General features: G+C 43.3%; 1 protein-coding gene across 1 annotated transcript in view; it reads right to left on the bottom strand.

The window, feature by feature from the left end:
* DYNC1H1 (dynein cytoplasmic 1 heavy chain 1) overlaps nt 1–18658 on the bottom strand; it is a 45978-nt gene extending 27320 nt beyond the window's left edge. The window contains exons 1-28 of the mRNA XM_080394540.1: nt 18291–18658; nt 15571–15658; nt 14837–15010; nt 14362–14617; nt 13278–13464; nt 12828–13099; nt 12463–12690; nt 10904–11980; nt 10437–10616; nt 9675–9824; nt 9278–9424; nt 8990–9130; nt 8673–8849; nt 8454–8564; nt 8252–8371; nt 7796–8035; nt 7122–7277; nt 6650–6763; nt 6132–6242; nt 5842–6051; nt 5296–5442; nt 4907–5073; nt 4056–4229; nt 3142–3307; nt 2871–3059; nt 2592–2786; nt 1024–1306; nt 646–746 (exon numbers count right to left, since the gene is read on the bottom strand). Coding sequence (XP_080250666.1) covers nt 646–746; nt 1024–1306; nt 2592–2786; nt 2871–3059; nt 3142–3307; nt 4056–4229; nt 4907–5073; nt 5296–5442; nt 5842–6051; nt 6132–6242; nt 6650–6763; nt 7122–7277; nt 7796–8035; nt 8252–8371; nt 8454–8564; nt 8673–8849; nt 8990–9130; nt 9278–9424; nt 9675–9824; nt 10437–10616; nt 10904–11980; nt 12463–12690; nt 12828–13099; nt 13278–13464; nt 14362–14617; nt 14837–15010; nt 15571–15658; nt 18291–18564 — 5835 coding nt within the window. The 5' untranslated portion in view covers nt 18565–18658. The remainder of the gene's footprint in view (nt 1–645; nt 747–1023; nt 1307–2591; nt 2787–2870; nt 3060–3141; nt 3308–4055; nt 4230–4906; nt 5074–5295; nt 5443–5841; nt 6052–6131; nt 6243–6649; nt 6764–7121; nt 7278–7795; nt 8036–8251; nt 8372–8453; nt 8565–8672; nt 8850–8989; nt 9131–9277; nt 9425–9674; nt 9825–10436; nt 10617–10903; nt 11981–12462; nt 12691–12827; nt 13100–13277; nt 13465–14361; nt 14618–14836; nt 15011–15570; nt 15659–18290) is intronic.
* Between the last annotated feature and the right edge of the window lie 887 nt (nt 18659–19545).

The following is a 19545-nucleotide window of genomic DNA, read 5'->3' as shown; positions in this document are numbered from 1 at the left end:
TGACTGAAATACAGCTGTACAGAAAAAAACCCAAACCAATGGGCAACCTGGCAGAGTCCATTAAGTATCATGATTCCTTGTCCAGGTTTTATATTATTTTTTATATATACACCTGACTCAGGTTTTTATTTTGACATGTTTGCTGTGTTAAGAGTTTACAGAAGCATTTCATCTGGTTCTCAGTTTGAAGATGTCATTAATTTTGAAATATCTGGGTAAGCTTTCTTAGTTTAGAAGAATCTTTCACATGCTGAGGCAAACTCCCGTTCTGTCGCAAAGGATAATTTGTGTTAGTCTCACACTCTCATTTGTTCTCCAGTAAATCAGTACTATCAATACAAACTGAGCAGTTTAAGTTCCTTTCCTAAGTCAGACAGTCTTAAGCCCCTGCCCTGCACTTCCTTTCCCTCCGTTTGCTGCTATAGAATTACCTGTTCTAAAAAACCAGAACCCCTCTCCCACCAGTGTTCTTCCACACTTTTGCTTTAGGCATTTTTGGCTACAGAGCGTTTATATGACCTATAGATACTGGCTCAGTTAAGGCTTACAGACAGTCATCTTGACCATAATCACTGCTGGTTGTCTCAGAGTTCTGAAGAGATTCCTATTGCTTGTTAGTAAGGACTAAATTTTTTAACAGCTTACCTGGAAGTCAAATGTTTCATCGCAGTTGAAAACCAACACAAAGCGACCAAGCTGATGTCCAAGAGCCTTAACAGATTCTGTTTTACCAGTACCAGCAGGACCTATTTTTGAAGTGAGACAGACACGCTTCAGTATTTACCATCTGAGGAGGTACCACTGCCTACTCATGTAACCTGCCAGCATGATGATTCTGATGGTCCCCAGCAAGAGGGTTCAGTGAAACCTAAAACTGTCTTAACTTCCCCCAGCAGGCTGTTTTGTTCCTCAGTATCTTAGCTGTAAGTGTTCTGCCTGTTTACATATAAAGCTATTCTCTCTAATATGTAAAGAGTTTATACACTTGTCTCAAGTTTTTACTGTGCTACAGTACAAACTTACCAAATGGTGATCCTCCAAGTCTTGCCTCCAGGGCTTGTGTCATTGTCAGGTAACAGCGGTCAGTAAGAGGAGTCTGTACTAGCTTATCTTGAACACCTAGGTACTCAAAACCATAGTTGAATTTGGCATTTGCCATCTGAATGGAGAGCTGTTGCAACACATCTGTCTGTTTTGGGTCAAAGTAGAACCGCATTTGGCTGAGCCACTCAAAGGATTTGGAGTTGTCGATCTTGCTTTTGATCAGTGATCTTGTAACATCTCTCTGGTGCACCAACTCAGTGATCTGGAGAACAAAGTAACTCTTTTGACCCCAGCAATACAAGCCACTGCTAATAAAACTAGGAATCCTACAGCTTCCCAGATTATCACTGTGAACTGCTACCACTTCAAAATCATGACCTACCAACAGTCTCTGCCTTAAAATCTGTTGCTACAGAAACAAAATGAACAATGTTGACTGCTCTTGTTAAGGACTTGCCTAGCTTTCAGTGAAGCACTCTGGGCCATTTACTCTGTAAATCCATTACACCACTGAACTAGGTATTTTACTTGCCAGAAACTACGAAGACAAGTACTCCTAACACAGACCAGGTATTTCCCTCTGAAAATCAAGAGAAGTAACCCGGGATGATTTTAAGTCACCCCACCCAATCCTTATCTACAAACAAAAGCATATAATAATTACAATAATGAGCAGCTTAATGAAGTATTTTACATTTGAATGAAAGTCAGTAATGTCTGTATTTGGAAGAGCTAGTCTGAAGATCAATTCAGTAAGCTAGCCTATAATATGCTACCATGCACTAAGCTAACTAGAGTGAAAAACTATCACCGCCTACAGAATCAGGGCTTGATGTAGTTGCTTAAATTGCATGTAACTTTTTCCTAGAGGAAAAATAAGTCTTTTCATTTGGCCTGGTTTTGGCTGGAATGGAGTGCATTTTCTTCTTAGTAGCTAGTGCAGTGCTGTGTTTTGGATTTGGTGCGAGAACAATGTTGACACCGGTAATACACTGATCTTTTCAGTTGCTGCTAGGTAAAGTTTATTCTAGGTCAAGGGCTTTTCACCTTCTCAGGCACTGCCAGTAAGCAGGCTGGAGAGGCACAAGAAGTTGGGAGGGGACACAGCCAGGGCAGCTGACCTGAACTAGCCAAAGGGATATTCCATACCATATGACATCAGGCTGGTATATATAAGCTGGGGGAAGAAGAAGGAAGGGGGGGACATTTGGCGTTATGGCGTTTGTTTTCCCAAGTAACTGTTACATGTGATGGAGCCCAGCTTTCCTGGAGATGGCTGAGCTGCCTGCCCATGGGAAGTAATGAGTAAACTCCTTGGTTTGCTTTGCTTATGTGTGCGGCTTTTGCTTTACCTATTAAACTGTCTTTATCTTAACCCATGAGTTTTCTCACTTTTACTCTTCTGATTCTCTCCCCCATCCCACCAAAGGGGGAGTGACCAAGCGGCTGTGTGGTGCTTGGTTGCTGGCTGGGGTTAAATCACATCACCGTTAAACTTCAAAAATCCTCACCTGCAAACCAAGAAGAGGAAAGGAAGTTTTACTTACCAAATGCTCCAGTTTCCTTCTGCGAAGAGGTGGCTGCTCCATGAGCACAGAGTCTGCCAGGACATTGAGTGTGACCTCAACATTAGCCAGCACAGAATGGAGAGGACTGTTGTCTCCAACTCCACCCATACCATTGAGGGCCGACTCAACATTCTCAGACCACGCAATCTGGGCTGACAGGACAACAAGCTGAGCCTGTGTAACAAAAATCCTTGTCAGACAGTTTTTCCTCACAGAAGTAACCAAGCTGCGGCGTGCTTAAGTGTTCCCTAATGATACCTGGTACTTGTCAATCCAAGAGATGTAGACTGCTGGGTCAATTGAAGTTGCTTTTCCAAAGATTTCGACTTCAGTAACAGATTCTGCAAGCAATTTAGCAAGGGTGACTCTCATTTCTTTTTCAACAAGAGTGAGCCACTCATTGATCTTGGGGTGTTCCGTGATGGAGACAGGTGTTTTGAACAGCACCTGCAAGTATTAGGTTTAAATCAGCCCACGTTCACTTATTTTCAGAACTTTATTTAAGAAGAAAGAAACACTGCAGCTGTACCTCCTCTCCTTCACGTGAGGATATCCCAAGAACCACAGAATTATCTTCATTGAGAATAATGCTAGAAACACCAGCAAACATCTTCTTGAAGTGTTTCTGCAGCTTAGCAACATTTTTGCTGTTTCCAATGATTTCAAGCAAGTCTTCATCACCAACAAAATAAAACCTAATAATTACATAAAATTAGATCTATATCAGAACTCCAACTATCACTTTTAATTTATTTATGCTTCAAAGATGGTCACTATATGGGAGTAACTAACACTCATTTCCCCAACACTGCAAGAACACACAAACCATCGATTTGCTGAAGTTATACTTAATTTCTAGGATTAAGTCTCAGTTCACAAGGTTCTGTACCACACAAAGTGTACACATGCTCTGTACTATGGATTATTTCCTTCACCTACCCATCCCTGAAATACCCACAGTAGAGCCTGGGATTGAATTAAGTCTATTAAGGCAGGGAGAAAGAACTCCCACTCAGTACCTCCCTCACCCTTTCTCTCTCATGTGAAGTGACAAACTAGTTGAGGACTACAGGTAAGTCAGAACCAATGCCTTGAACACTGGATTGTGACAGTTTAGACACTATCCTTAAATCCAATGCCAGAATTGAGCTGTTCCAAATAGAACCTGTAAGTTTACAGAAATCAGCTAGTGGTTCCCTAAGCAGTGTATGAATCCTAAAACCAGCCACAAATGAGCAAGTAAGGGAAGTTTTAGTCCCACTTCCTGAGAAGTAGCTAATAACTGAATTCTGTATTTAGACAACACAGATTTAAATGTTTGTAACATCTTACATATGTGCAGTACATAAAAACCGGCAGGGGCTTTACAAAACAGTACACCATTTCCTGCACAGAAACAGCCAACTACTTTACTTCAAGAGTCAATTAAAGTAAACTTCTTACCGAGGGAAAGAGGACCTCTCCCTTTCCAAGTATTCTCCCAGTGCCTTCTGTATCTTCCCAAGCAAGTCTGCCAGTCTCTCTAATGACCTCTGCACACCCTGAATGTTAAGAACGTCCATCACAAGCGGAGATTTGGACACCTTCTTCATGAGCGCCAAAAATTCAGTGCTGATGCTGCAAGTAAAATAGCACAGTACATAGTGCAAACTCAGTAACCACAGACCTGCAGGAACACCACAGTTACTTGTCTCTAAATGACCACTTCCTCTCTAATTGTTGTGGTTGCCCTAGGGAACACAAGGCTAAATTCCTCAAAATAGCTCTTCATCTACCTCAAGTCCACAACAACATAACCTAACTTCTTTGCAACATTTGATCAATGAATTCCACCCCTGAAGAGATGCATACGTCTCATTCTTTGACCTGACTGGAAGTGTGTGGAATGAATAAGGATGACCAGAGCAACTTAAAGCAGAGGAAGAAAATTACATTTGAAAGGTGATACTAAAGGCTGTGGCAACAGGAATCATTCTGCTTGTTGCAGCCACAATGCCAGAAAAATCCTTGAGATAGTTGACTGGAACTAATAAGAAAAAACATCTGAATTCCAATCACCTTCTAAAAATTTCACACCAGCCTTTTTGTGCCATAGTTGCCTACGTGCACCTCTTGCCATATTTGTTTGCTTGATGAACTTACACCTACAGCAGGGCTGTAATCCAGCCGGACGAGGTAAGAATACAGTTAGCATTTCAGCTTCGAGAGTGCCACATGGAAATCATCAAGTTGCAGGCCTGCTCACACAGTGCCCCATGAGGGGCAAGAATAGAGCAAGGCAATTAAAAAGTTACCTCTGGAACCGCTGGGTCTCCACAGGCAGCAAGTGCTTGATGTCTGCACTACCAGTAAAGATACCCTCCAGGTAGACCCATCGCCTTTGGACATCTATCCAGACATCAAAGAGTGCCATGATACGGTTCAGCTTATCTTCCCAGCTAAGGGCATCTTCCTCAAACACCTGAAGTTTAAATGTTGCATTAATATTCATTTTAATAGTATCAGGAGCCTGACTGCTAATTATTCGTGAAAACAGTTCTTTAAGAGTTACAAAGGACGCACCCACAAGTAATTGTCTGTCAACTTAAACAGTGAATACAGTCCCTGCTGGTAAGTATCTAAACTAAATAAGAAGGGAGGGTGAAATTAAATGAAGATTCTTTAGCTTTGTTCTCCGTTTTACCTTATAGTATGGTGACAGCTTCATAGCTGAGACGCTGTTAATGTGCTCTTTTACTTTGTTGAAAAGGTCATCCCATCCACGAATTAAACGACATTTGTTCTGGTAATTGACCAAATCCAGTTCGTAAGTGTTCCACACTTCTCTTATCTAAGAAAAAAACGTTTAAGGTACGACATCAATAATTTCTGCTCCAACATAGTTTCGAAGTAGTATTACAGTAATCAGATTTTACTTTTTGTACCCAAGTAACCCAGGTTTATGTTCAGGCTTTTGTTAAAAATATCGAGAACATGATGCAGTTAGGTAAAACTTACAATAAGGTGGTGTCTTTTCAAGTCATTATCAAGGACTGCTTTTCCCAAATTATCCAAGTTGCATCAGAGGAAGCTTACACAGCTTTAAGCTGTTCCCCAAAACAGCATGCCTTGGAGTCTCAGCACACGTAGCAACAGCTTAGACTGACAAATTTACTACACAAGTGTCAGCCACCCAACAGCAAGCCTTTGATATGTTATTATGAGCATACAAACAAAAGCTGATACTAGCCTGTTTCAAGAACTCTTCCAGAGCCATCTCTCCCTGAGCCACGAGCAGTACATCTTTGACGATTGCTTCATTCCTCTGTAAATCAACATCCCAGATCTGACCGAGCGTCAATTCTGAGACAACCCAGTTAACGTGAAGTCTTTTCATCAGTTGTTTCCAGTGACGATCTTTAAGTGCCTCGGATTTCAGTTCAATAACTAACATGTTTATCTATAGAAGACAAGAAAGCCAATTAGAACCTTCAACCTGAACTACCAAATACATGCATTTTAAAAGTTAGTATAACTTACCTTCATGTAGCCCTTCAAAAGTCTCTGAACATACTCATAGGAGGCATACTGTCGCAAGCGGGCAGGGAAGTTTTTCAGTTGGTTCAGTAGGCCATCCAAGTTTTGTCGAAGCTGTCAGTAACACAGAAGTAATGAAATCTTTCTCTGCAAGTGCTGTGCACACAGTTGTACCAGTTTAAAGTTGACTACTTTTAAAGAAATCTCTCACAAACAAGGTATTATCGACAGTACAGCTCTTTTAGTGTTGTATGCATTTGTGTGAGGCAGTCCAATCTCCATTTCGAAACTGCTGGAATTGCATAAATCTCCTGAAAAATTACTTAAGTTGTGACAAACCCTGTGAATTTTTCTTAGCTTAGCATGAGAAGAAACATGCTCACAAGATACTGAGAAAGATAGTTGCACACTGAAAACTATCTGGAACATGACAATCCAGCAGGTCTATCTCAAGGGGTCTAGTTCCTCATCTGCACATACTTGCCGTAGTTACATTGTTTATGTATAGAGAAGTGAAGTACCTTGCGAGGCTGTACTGAAACCCAGGGTTGCTCTTTCATTTGATCAATCTGTTCCCAGACCTTAGAGAGTTCAGACCAGACGCCTTTGAGATCCTGCAACTCTTCAAGGGCCACCTATAGTAAAGAATGTTATCAAACATCAGCAGTTATTCCTCACTTCTTCGAAGTCATTAAAGTGGGGGAGTTACACAGAATACTTAAGGTGTCAAAAACCTCTAGATAGTTTGCCAATTCAACACAACTACAATAGCAAGTGACCCAGAAGAGATTTTTGCATCTCAGGCCATGTAACAGCTTCACAAGACAGTCAAGGAGGAGATCACAGGCTCTTAAGGCTAGAACTGAAGAACTGTGGAAATTATGTTGTGACACTAGTACACTGCAGGGCTACAAGTCACCCTCTTAAGGGAGAGAGATGGAACTGAAATATTTTTATCTGAAACTGACAAGAAGTTGTGCGAGCAGTTTGTACCTGGACACGCTCTTCACTGCCACTGAGTAGTCCTGTATCTGTTAATTCCAGAGCTTCCTTGGCCTTTGCACACTTCTCACGATCATCCTTCAGCCTACCGAATTTTCCTTCATAAATGGTAAGAGCTTGAAGAGCCTCTTCTGGACGCAGGTTTCCCTAAAGTTTGCATGGGATACATCAATCTAAAATTCCTACAATCAAGCTGAAGCCAAATTAAAAACAAGTACTAAACACCCACTGTTGATTTGTCTCATTATTCTTCCATTTCCAGTTTGCTAGCAATAAGGCTACATACTAATCCATTACAAATCTCATCCCACTTCTTTGTGCAATTTTTAGCCTTATTAAATAGCACTTGGCGGGGAGTGGGGGTGGAAGGGCAAAAAAGCAGCTTGCTTCTGAATCCTCCTACATGTATGTCCCTCGTTTCAGCCAAAGTAACTTAAGCAATCTTGCATTCTGCACTTAAGAGGCCTGTATTTTAAAGGTAAATTTCCCTCTACCACTGCCCCCCTATCAACACACTGCCAAGTTATTATAGAACCCTCAAAAAGACTTTTACCATCATCTAAAATTAAAAACTGCAAAGCGGCATAAAAATAAACTGCCTACTACTTATTGAATGCAGAGAATCTACCTCGTCTGCTGAATGAGTATTAATCATCACTGCTTACTGTTACTGGCTTTGTTTTCTCCCAGTCTGTTAGCAAGTCAGTTGTTCGACTCTCCACTGCACGATCCTCTTGAACTATCTTCATCTGCAAATTTGCTACTTGTTGTTGAATGGCAGAATCCTTTCTACGCATTATGTCATTAAAGGCACCCCATTCTCCTTCAATGTTGTCAATATACAGCCAAGAGGATGGAAACTGGAACCTTTGCTTCTCAAGCAAGCGCTGACCATTGCGATAAAGCTACAAGAGACAGCAGTTGTAAGTTAAAAAGACGAAACTACTTACGTCGCAGGGTGAAATACTCAAAATATTTTAACAAGCACTCACTATAAAGCTCACAGGATTCCTCAGGATATGAAGTTCAAGTCTGCTCTCAGGAGAACTTGAATACCATGAAGCTGCATTTTAAGAGCTAAGCCTGACATTTCCAGAAGAAACCTTAACAAGACAACATACCTCAACTTGTTTTTCAAACTGCTTGATTTTACGTTTCAAGGACTGCACGTATGTGATGAATGTCACTGCATCTGATGTGCTGGCAGTGTCCACTGAATGCTGCTCCAGTTCTTGACGGGACTGTTTGGGGTACAAATTAATGTTTTAGAAGTCTAAAACAGTTGATCTGAAAGTGAAAAACTGGAATTTGGACTGGTCTTACCTTTGAAATTTGTGAATGAAACTCTGTCATATTCTGACCAAGCATTTGGCCAAATTTGCTGAGCACCTCCTTGTGCCAGGAGTCATACTTCAAGTTCACCTTTGATTGTACCTATAATTAAGTTACATAATAGTTATCTGTCGGCCTTCCTATTTTCTGTCATACACCCAATTCTGAAATTTAACACATCTACCACAAACAGTAATTACAATTTCTTACCTTGCCATAGTCTATGACAACAGGTCCAAATTCCTTTCTGGTTTCTGCATTGTCAAACGTTCCTCTTGCCTTTCTTATCTGAACCAAAAGGGCTTGCCACTTATTCAGGTCTTCTCCAAGTCGGTTGTATATGTTTTCAGCCTGCATATCCCACAGACACTGGTACTGCAGCCAAACCTAATTAGGGTATTTCACAAACAGTGTTCAGAATTTCTCCAGTACATTCCAAGAGACATGCATCCCCCCGACCCCCTGAAAACTGGGAGAAAAGCCCACATTCATTTTAGTTGTAGCATCACGTGGTGTCAGCCTCCTACCTTGACATACTGTTCCACTTCAGTCACAATTCCCATGACAGCAGAGTATGACTCCTCCAGAGCAGCGGGGCCATCTGGCATCCTTGTCAAAGCATTACGATAGAATTTCTCTTCCTCAGACAGCTCATAATGCACTCCGACCTAATAACCACAATTATGCATGTGATACACATTAATTTCTAGGGCACTCAGACTAATTCCTAGAGGAACACACTAAGATAATCAAGCACAATTAATTGCAAAGTGAAAATGATTGCTCTGACTTAGATACAGCTTCTTTATACTTACCTGGTATCTCTGACTTTGAATTCTTGGTAGTGACAGGATTACCATCTTCCAAGAAAACATTTCTTGATAAAGTTTGTATCTACACTCTTCAATTGGCGGATTCAAGTATATCACCTGATTAGTTATTCTTAGTTCATGCACAATGTTCTGCAGAAAAAGTAAACATACTCAAGTTTTACTGGCAGACACTACTGCATGTAAACAATTTTGGACTTCAGGAAGAAGCACACAGTTTTGAGGAACAAATGCGCACTTAAATGGGGCAAGGCAAGTATTCCTCCAAAACCAGATGCAGAAGAAATACTTATCTCCCATGTAAGTGCCAGGTGTAATTCTTGCGTTAAGTAATTGACAATAATGAAAAAACCCAACAAAATAACCCCGTAACAAAACTTACTTTGATCTTGGGTTCGCCACCAGGCTTATGGCTCACTTGAGGAGCATCTGTATCCATGTCAACTTCCGCTTTGTCATCTGCTTGTCCAAGAAGAACTTGGGTCCAGGCCCTCAATCCAGCTTGCAAACGAACACCCAGGATTCTTTCAATCTAAAGAAAGCAAGCCACATTAGAGGAAAAAGCTGCATATTCACTGCATAAAGATCTCTGCTACCGAAATACTCTGATACCAGGAAAACTACGAGGCCTCAAAAAACCAAGTGCACTTTTAGCACTTATTTGAAGAGGTTTAGGAGTTTTGATAAATTTAAACTGAGTATCAATTCAAAGCTGTTCCTGTCCCCATGGACTTCAATGGAATTAAAACATTTTTTAACTGCTTTGAAGTTGGCCTAGCCAATAACCTGACACTTATCTCAATAGGCAGAACCAAACAATATGAAGGCAGTAAGTCTTTGCTATCAGCATAGCAAATTTGCACCACCCTTTATCTACCTCAGTCCCCAGCACCTTTCTAGGCAGTCAATCTACAGCAAACTGTTTTCTTTAAAGGACAAAACTCCCCTTGAATTAATTGATCCCAAAAGTCAACAGCTAAAGACAAACAGGTCTTGAATCTTCTGCATACAGAAAACACTAAATTTTTCAGAGAATGGGGACAGAATTCTCCCTGGTGATTAAGAAGCGTATAATCAAAAGACATTCTGCACCCAACTAAAACGTTTCCTCTAAATACATACTACTCCTTGGTCTCAAACCTACCTCCATATCCAACTTATTAACCCAGATTGGCAAATTTGAATATGAATGAAGATTTAAGTCATCCACAGCTTTCTGAACCCTGTTCAAGATTTCAGAGAAAGTCTTGTGATCATACATGCATGTTTCTAATGATCTCACTTCCAGGTCTATTTTCTCTTCGATAATGAGCAGATCATCCACCTAAAATGGTTTAGGGAAGATGAGATGTTTAGTTTGACAGGTTAGACAGAGGCAACAATAATTACACAGTATGTTTAGTCATTTCTCTTTCTTCAAATGCATCAAGTCTATCAATTTTAATAGTACTAACAGCTCTATTTGGCTGGCCAATTTGTGCCAACTCCATCAGCTACTTCACCAAAGAGCTAAAGAACAAGTCATCTGCTACCCAATTCCACTTTTGGTTAACCACACATTACTGAAGCATAAATGTAACAATTTTTCAGAATTTTTAAGATAAAACAAACCTTTTCCTGGAAACTGAAGACCGTCTCGGCTAAGCGCTGTACGTATGGATCAAGTTTGTATGATTCCCACACAAGTGCAATTCCTTCTGCAATCAAAGCCTGCACCTCTTTCTTCAAGCCAGCAACCAGAAGTGAGATAGTATTGCGCTCTTCTACTTTCTCACATGTTCGTTCATATGTACGGACACTTTCAATGAGAGAAATAGCAAATGGATAGAGCTGGTTTGCTTGGTGAGCTTTGTTGACAATTGCTAGTGGAACACGGAAACCAAGCCACTTCAGGTTCCGAACTTCTTTTGAAAGTGTAATTATTTCTGGGAGGAAGTTGACTTTCAGTTTCAGGACGTTTCCAGTTCGACCTCTAACACGAGTGCTTTCAATGGTGAAAATCCGACCAGACACACCAAGGTTGCGTTGCTGAACTTTTCTTGCCCAGTCATCAAAGATCTCCTGAGTATTGAGCTTCATGCGAAAGCTATCTCCATCCTGCTTTAGCTTCTGACCTTCTACATGGTTCTCCCAGCCTTTGCCAAGGACATCCTCAACCCGCTTCATGTAAGCGGTGAGCTGTCTGTCAATCTGTTTTGCCCAAATTATAGACCCAGACACAGGAGGCAAGTCACGGACATGACTCATTTTACAAGCTTGACTTTGTGGGTATTGTACTTTAAATTTGTCATGAAGAGACTCAATATCATCTTTTACACGCTGGATCAATTGCGTTTGGTATTCACGAATGGCACCGCGAATGTGAGGTCTGACAAACAAGGCATTAAACCGAGAGAAGATTCTGAACATTTCATTGGCGTTCTTTGCTGTACCAAGCTGGTCTCTCAAACGGGCAGTTATTCGTGTTTCAACTCTATCAATTCTTTCATCATATCGTTTCATTGCTGCCTCCCAGGCTTCTGTACCTTCTTTGGAAACATCTAACCCATCTACTTCCTTAACATTCTCGTAAGCAAGATTGACTTCTTCAATCGCATTAGCATCAGCAGCATCAAAAAGGACTTCTGCTACTTTCATATCCTGTGGTTCAGGTACCTCTCCTTGATTTTGCTGGGCAACAGCAGTTACCTGCATTAGAATCACAGTTTAGCAAGTTCAAAATCTACCGACAAACAGCTACTGTTCTAACAAACATTGCAAAACCCCCTACGAATTAGTACCAAATCCTTAACAAACTTTCAGTCGTGTTTCAGATTTAAGTTTCTACTAGGAATGGGGCAACAGTTACTTCACAAACTTCCACTACTGTGCAGCATAATCTCATTTTCCATTGTGGTTTAGCCAAGCTTGAGTATTTACATGCTTATTAATCTCCATGTTATGTCTGGACTTGCTGTGTCTACTCACATGAGCATGGTCACGCAATAGGTCATGTACGTCAGAACAAAAGCTAAACCTATTGGCGAGGGTTCAAAACTAGACTGACTTTGTAATCAGACAGCAAATCCAAATGTAACATTAGTTTTGTGTCAGTAACTTTTTAAAGCAACAGTGAACACTCTTGAAGAAGCCACACAGATTTTCTGTGTGATGATGACCAAGAGCAGTACCTGAGGTCGCAAGACTCTCACAATAACTGCCCTCAGCTGCTCATGCTGACGCCTGAATTTCCTCATCTGATCAAGGCGACCTTGGAGTTTCCTATGAGCAGGATTGATACGCCACACCATCTTCAGGTTCTCTTCCCTTTTTCTTTTCACAATATCTCTCAGCAGAACTTGTAGCTTCTCATACTCATCATCCCAGGTTTGGAATACTTCAAAGCACGCAACCATTACCTGAAGAGAGTTTTAGAACAGGAACTTTAGCTCCCAAATTAAATGCTTCCTGAAAGTCACTATTCAATGCAAAAATACAGCTCCCAGTGCCACAATGCAAAAATACAGCCACCAGCGTTGCAAAACCATGAACATACCTTTTCAAATTCTTCATAGGCAACATGCATCAGTTTTCTGGTTCCCAACACTTTAAGAAGCTGAGAGCTCAGATCTCTAGAAATAGCCTCCACTAAACGCAATGCCCTCTGGATTGGGTATTTTGTGTTTCTGATTTTTCTCAAATGGGTAAATATTGCAACAAGGGCCTGCCTTATTTTGTCCAGCTCAGTAGCAGACAGCAAATCATTCAGTGGAAAGTCTTTCATCAGTGGATTATAGTCATTCACGGTTTCCAGAGCCTGTTTTAGACCTAAATGTAATAGAAAAGATTTTGAATATCACTTTCCATTTCATTAATCAAATCCGTAGCTTAACTAGACCAAGATTACTCTGAACAGCATTCTCCTTTGTACCACAATGTTCAAGTTTTGTAACAGCTCAACTTCTGTAGGACACTTGTGAAAAATTTTATTGAAGAGACATTTTACCTGTGTCTGTATCGAAGCTGACAGTTGCATGAAAACGTTTGCCATGTTTTAGAATATCCAGAGTCAGAAGAACTTCTGGGCTTTCACGTTTTTCCTGAATGCGATACAGAGCCCGTTCCAAATTTAACCAGAAGCTTATCTCCTGTAATGCAGTGCCTGATGCAGGATCTCGATCTAATTTGGTCACCTTAAAAGTAAGAGTAAGGATGGAGGAAAAGCATTTAATTTAAATACTTCAACTGTAAAAACTCATTCTGTTACTAAGTGTAATTGAAAAACATAACATCTAGGTTTTAATAAGCCAACCTCAAACAGTTTTGGCACTCATTCTGTGACAAGTGTAGGAACTGCAGTGCAACAAGAGTCAAAATTTAATTCCAGTGGTCCTCAAAGTTGGTTTTAGGACCCTCATGTAACATCTTCAGCATAGTCTAAAAAGGTTATTGGTCCATTTTCTTGATCACTACCTGCAGTCTGGTTAATGACAGATGAGCCAAGCCAGGAAACGAACGTTTTATGCTCTGGAGTAAGAAAAGCCACCACTGTTCCACGAGCAGTAGGTGTTTACTGTGCCCATGGAGGAAAAAAAGTCATAATAGTATCTGAGATGCTATTTCTGAGTAACTGCAGAACAGCAGAGTTCTTTTGAAAACAGGCAGGAGTACAAGACAGGACTGGAGCAACTGTACTGAAGTGGTTGTGGATGCACCTGAGGAACTGACAAAACAAATGAACAAGTCCCGTTTCTCTCAATCTGCTGTAAAGATTTGAAGAATAGTTAAAAAATTCACTATGTTACTGCCAGTTACTTGAGTCTATTACAATAGAGATAAAATAGTCATGCTCTCAGCTACTTGTAAAACAATTTAGACTGGCCTCTACATTAGGCTTAGTTTAGCCTATAGTTAGTCTAATTTAGACTAGCATCTCTGGTGACTCAGAAAACTGGTCTCAATTCTTCAGAGTAGCCTGCACAGAGCACTGTCCTAACAGTTAAAACTGTGAGGAAGACACACAGTACTACACAGAAGTTCTTATCACATAGTCTACCACTTGGTGGTTGGTTTTTTCTTCTTTCTTTTACCTTTTGTATTTCTCTAATCCAGCGGTTGACACCAGACTGTAGCTGATTCAGGAATAACGGATCCTCAGCCTTCTCACCAAAATCTGTAACCTTTGGTTTTTCTCCACGCTCGTAACACTGCTTGGCAACATTAGTAATGGTTGCATGAATTGGCAGGCTGATCTCTGGAATTTCAATATTCTGCTGCAGATGCAAGAGGCCCATTTCAAGTTCTGCAATCTTTTTCTCAACTGAAGGAGCCATCTTATCTCCGTCCCTGAAAAAGCACAGATGTTTTCACGTAAGAAGCCAAATCAAAAACCATACACAACACATTCAAAGCCACCTGAACTACTTCCCCATAGTCAGCAACAGCATCATATGCAACTGTGTACTTAAAACAATTCCACATGACTTGCTTTGAACAGTCACTGTTATATTTTTCATTAAACACTTAAATTAATTAGCTTGAAGTGCAGCATTTATACAGCATTACCTGTCTGCTTTGCCAGATTCTCTGATGTAGGACTTGAAAAATGGAGCAACAGCATTGCTAATGAAAGAGTGCAATGTTTCATATGGAGAATCTTCACTGAGAGTGAGCACCCTCAGCTGGGAAGACACTGGTTTGTCAGCATCAATCACTGGTGTACGCTTAATGAATGCCAGGCTGCAGAACAGAGAAAAGGGTTACCCACTCAACGTCTGGGAACTGAAGCGACAGTTAGAACAGCTTTAATCTGACTGCAGGTTTAGCTCACAGAAGTCAAATGCTAACCTGCACCATCACACTTCATAATCTTTCTTCTAAGAGACCTGAACACAAGTCTTCCCATAAATACATCTTCACACTTCAGTAATCAAACTTTGCTATCAAAAAGGACTCTGCAATATGGGCACACTTAAGAGGCACACATCTGATGCAGCTTCAGTCACATATGTATTAAGGTGATAAATATTTACGAGTCAGACATGACCAATGATTATCAAACCCAAGTTGTGTATGTCACATTTCAGAGCTAAAATCCTAAATCCATTTGCCTCAGCCTCGTGACACACCCTTGTTTTATCAGAGGTCCACCTTGACAAGCTATTACTCCACCTGAATAAAAACACTGCATGAAGCACTAGGTAAAACGGAGGTAAATTTGTAGGTAAAGTAGGTAAATCTGCTTGTGTAGGTTTTGCATCCATAGGGTAGAAATGTCAAGATCTATTTTACTAACTCACCTGTTTGATTTTATTCCATAATGAATGTCAGTGCTGATACTGTAGGAAATGAACTCTTTTTCCTCTTCTCCTTCATCTCCCACATCCTCTGCAAGAAATATGCCACGTAATAAATTTTTCTTTTTCCGCTCTCTTAACCATCTTCTGTTATTATCAGACTATTTTCTAACTTTTAATTTCTACACCAACCTTACTTAACTGAATGAAGTTAAATTTAGCTTTGTAATATCCCCCAGATTCAGATTGAGAGTGGGTTCACTGTTTTTTATCAAAACTCCATGAATTTTTCTAGGTTGCTATAAAAAATTATAAAACATTACAACAGGCAAATTATAATTCACATTCTGAAAGCCAAACCTTCTGCAATACAGAATGCACATCGACCTGTAGAGATATGCCAGGATAACTACACTTCAGTGAGACCTTTAGGCAACTGCTAAAGCTGTTTTCTTTTAAAGTTTGCTTTGTTTATTTTCAGACTTTTTCATTGGAAGTGATTTGGAAATTACATCTCTGGACAAAAAAATCTTCCGACAAAACAAAAACTCAAGCCGTGGGAAGTACTCAGGCATCACTCCAGCCAATGTATCACAGATGATGTAATTGCTGGGGATGCAGGCAGTTGTGCTGCAATGCAGTGATTCTGTGCAGGTTACTCCCTGCTGGGGGACACACTGACTGGGCACATTACAGTGGACTCTCATTCCTTTCATTTGGTGCTTCATAGAAGACACAACCTTAGGGTGTGACGTTTGTGATCCCGAGCACTGTAAGCCTGATCACAAAACAACACTGCACTAGACACCACAGGAACCCATAGGAAAGCTGTTGGCAGGCTTAGCTAGAATGACACCACATAGCAGTTTTTGTTACTCAGAAATATAGCTTCTGTTTTATTGTATTTGTAATCAACAATTTACTTCATATTATCTAGTCCATGCACAAATTGGTTTTAATAGTGTCAGAGAAAACTGCATCTCCATTGCCGCTGGAGGATCCGAATCTGTTAAGTCTGAAGACCGGTTGTCAATCAGAAAATCCACTCTTCCCAAATAACTGCTATTAAACCAAGACATTGATGGAAAACCCTTCTGCTGATAGTAAATTAGTACTCAGCTTTTAGAACATGTAGTATGTATCTCAATTAATTTTTTCCCAAATGACTGCTATTAAACCAAAAGACATTGATGGAGATCCCTTCTGCCAATAGTAAATTGTACTCTGCTTCTAGAACATGTAGTAAGTATCTCAATTCATTTTTAACCATACGTATATAACAATATCTATGTGACAAGCCTGGAGCTAACTGATCACCACTATCCTTCATTACTTCCAACCCAAACAAAGGACATCCGACCTCATGAGACTGACAAAAAGGAAATTTAGAAATCATCTCCACAACCCATTAGCATCCAATGGATTTTCTTTAATTTTTGTTAAAACCTGAAGAATGAATTCACACAGATTGTTGGGGTTTCCCCCCCCCCCCCAGGAAATTCTACTGATATCCCTGCAAAAAAAGATGTCTCATGCTTTGGAAGAGGAAGGAGAATAATCAGTGGAAATAAGCGTAAGATCAGCAAAGGGGTATTTTAAGCAACACTTTAAGTTCACAGTGAATAGACAGCGAGCGGAAGAACCTTCTTCATGTCCCCCTCAGTGTACAGCAACTGCAGGGCATGTCCCGTACCTTACCCTGGGGCTGCTCCCGTGTTAAATAATGCTGTATGAGGTGACGGTAGTAACACCTGATGTACATCCACCGGCACCGAACCAACAGTGCACCGGGGGCAGAGATCCAGAGGTTTATTAAAATTTTGCAAGCTCAGACCGGCAGAGCACATAGCCATATACAAGCTGCAGGTCTCGTTTTATAATAAGAGTCTGTTATTAATGAAATCTAGATATATTTTATTATTGTCCGTTAGGCTGGATCCCGTGACAGCAAGTGCCTGTTCAGCAAGGGATTTCTTGGCAGTATAAAGCCATTTTCGAAACGGACAGACTGGGTGACAGCGGCAGGTAAGTAGCAGAGATGTTTTTCCAGCCGGTGCCAGTTTCGCCGCAGTATTTCACGCAGCGTTTGAGGAGGTTTCCGAGCGCCGTGGCCACCCGGCCCCGCACACCCAACACAGCCGCCGCAGGGCCTACGCCCGCAGTTACGCCCTTCGCAGCCTCGCTAACTGGCCGTAGCGCAACGCCTTTTACCGGCCTATTCCGCTGGGGTTTGCGTTTGGTTTTTTTAAAATTTTCTCCAGGGTTTTGGGTGTTTTTTTTAAGTTTGTTGTGTTCCAGGCCGGCTGCCGGCCTTGCCAAGGCGGCCATTTCCGCAGCAGAACGGAGCCGCCGCAGGGAGCGCCTGCAGCCCCCTGACGGCGCGGCTACACTCGCGGCGCACGGAGCCCCCGCCCGCCGGACAACGCGCACCGGGCCCGCCGGGCCATGCGGGGCCGCCCGCTGATGCGGGCCCTCGCGGCCGCCGCCCTCGCCTAAGAGCGCGCCCCTCGGAGCGGCCGCCCGCGCAGTGCCCGCCCCGGGCCGTGCCGCAGCGCTGCGGGCCGGCGCCCCCCGAGCGAGGCCGTGCGTGAGGCGGGGGCCCCGCAGCCCCTCGGCCGGGCAGGGGAGCGCGGCGGCCCCTCCCACCCCGCGGCAGGGCGGCGGCTCGCGGCGGGCACCGCCGCCATCTTGGTAGCGCGGCCGCCGCCCGGCGCCGGCCTCACCTTTGAGGGTGGAGCGCTCCACCAGCACCGTGTGGACCTGCGGGTCGGAGAGGAACTTGCGCATATGCTCCACGGCGCCCTTCTCCTCCAGCGCCGCCTCCAGCACCGCCGGCGCTTCGCCGCCGTCCTCCAGCAGCAGCGGCACCAGCTTGCGCAGGTGCTTCTGCAGCACCGACACGTCGGCCACGTTCTGCACCGCCGAGCCCGACACCTCCATGCCGCCTTCCTCGCCGCCGGGGCCGCCGCCCCCGCCGCCGCCGCCGGAGTCGGACATACCGAGCAGGGACCGCAGCAGGCGTGCCGCGCTCCGCCCGCCCCGGCACTGGCCCGCCCGCCGCGCTGCGAGCGGCGCCGCGCCCCGCCGGGCAGCCTGGGAAGGGCGGCCCCGCCCCGCCCCGCCCCGGGGGCGGCTCCCGCGCCGGCCCTGCCCGCCGCCCGGCAGCTCCGCAATGCGGCCGCGGCGGCCCCGCCCGCCCGTGTGTGGCAGGGGGCTTGTTCCTGCCATCGCTGGCGGGAGGCGAGCGCGGCGGCTGAGCTCCTAGGGACACGGGAGAGAGAGGGACAAACCGCCCCCGCGTCGCTGCCCCCTGCGGCCTGGCAGCACAGCCCAGGCGAGGCCTCTCCTGCCACTGCAGGGCCTCACTCGTCCAAAGAAGAAAAACGCGTATTCCGTGTGAAAAATAAAGCCAGAAGCCATAAGAACAGGTAGCACAAATGACATTTTGCCCTTCAGAAAGAAAGCATCAGGCCTGCTCCCTCATCACCATCAGGGGCTGATGACACGGCTTCTCAGGGAAGGGCACCCCCCCCCTCCCTTTTGCCATGAGTGCTTTGTACACCCTTTGTACACCCAGCTCATCCCGCTCGCCACCCTGTTTACTTCGATGAATCCAGCACCCGAACCATTAACCCCAGTCTTCTGTGAGACCGTTTCCCAAAAGCCTAGGACATAAAGCACACAGAAGGGACTGAAAGCACAGTGCTGAGCAGCAGATTTTCCCTTCAACATCTTTCTTTTTAAAAAATCTTTAGATCTTTCATAGATGCCACATATGTGCCTGCTGTATCCCAGTGTATGCGTTTGATCTCAGCTCTCGGTTTAGCTCACTGCTGCCGAGATGGAGACTCTGTTCCCCCTTGACCACGCTGGTCCCCTCCCTCCCCCTGGTCCTGGCTGGTATTTGGATGTTTCTGGGAGAGGGGAGGCGGCAGGGAAGTTCCAGAGCAACTCCACTGACTCCCAAGAAGTACCCTG

Source organism: Falco punctatus (genome assembly GCF_963210335.1).
Source record: "Falco punctatus genome assembly, chromosome: 7".
NCBI classification, from domain to species: domain Eukaryota; kingdom Metazoa; phylum Chordata; class Aves; order Falconiformes; family Falconidae; genus Falco; species Falco punctatus.
This window is presented reverse-complemented; position numbering and strand designations above follow the sequence as displayed.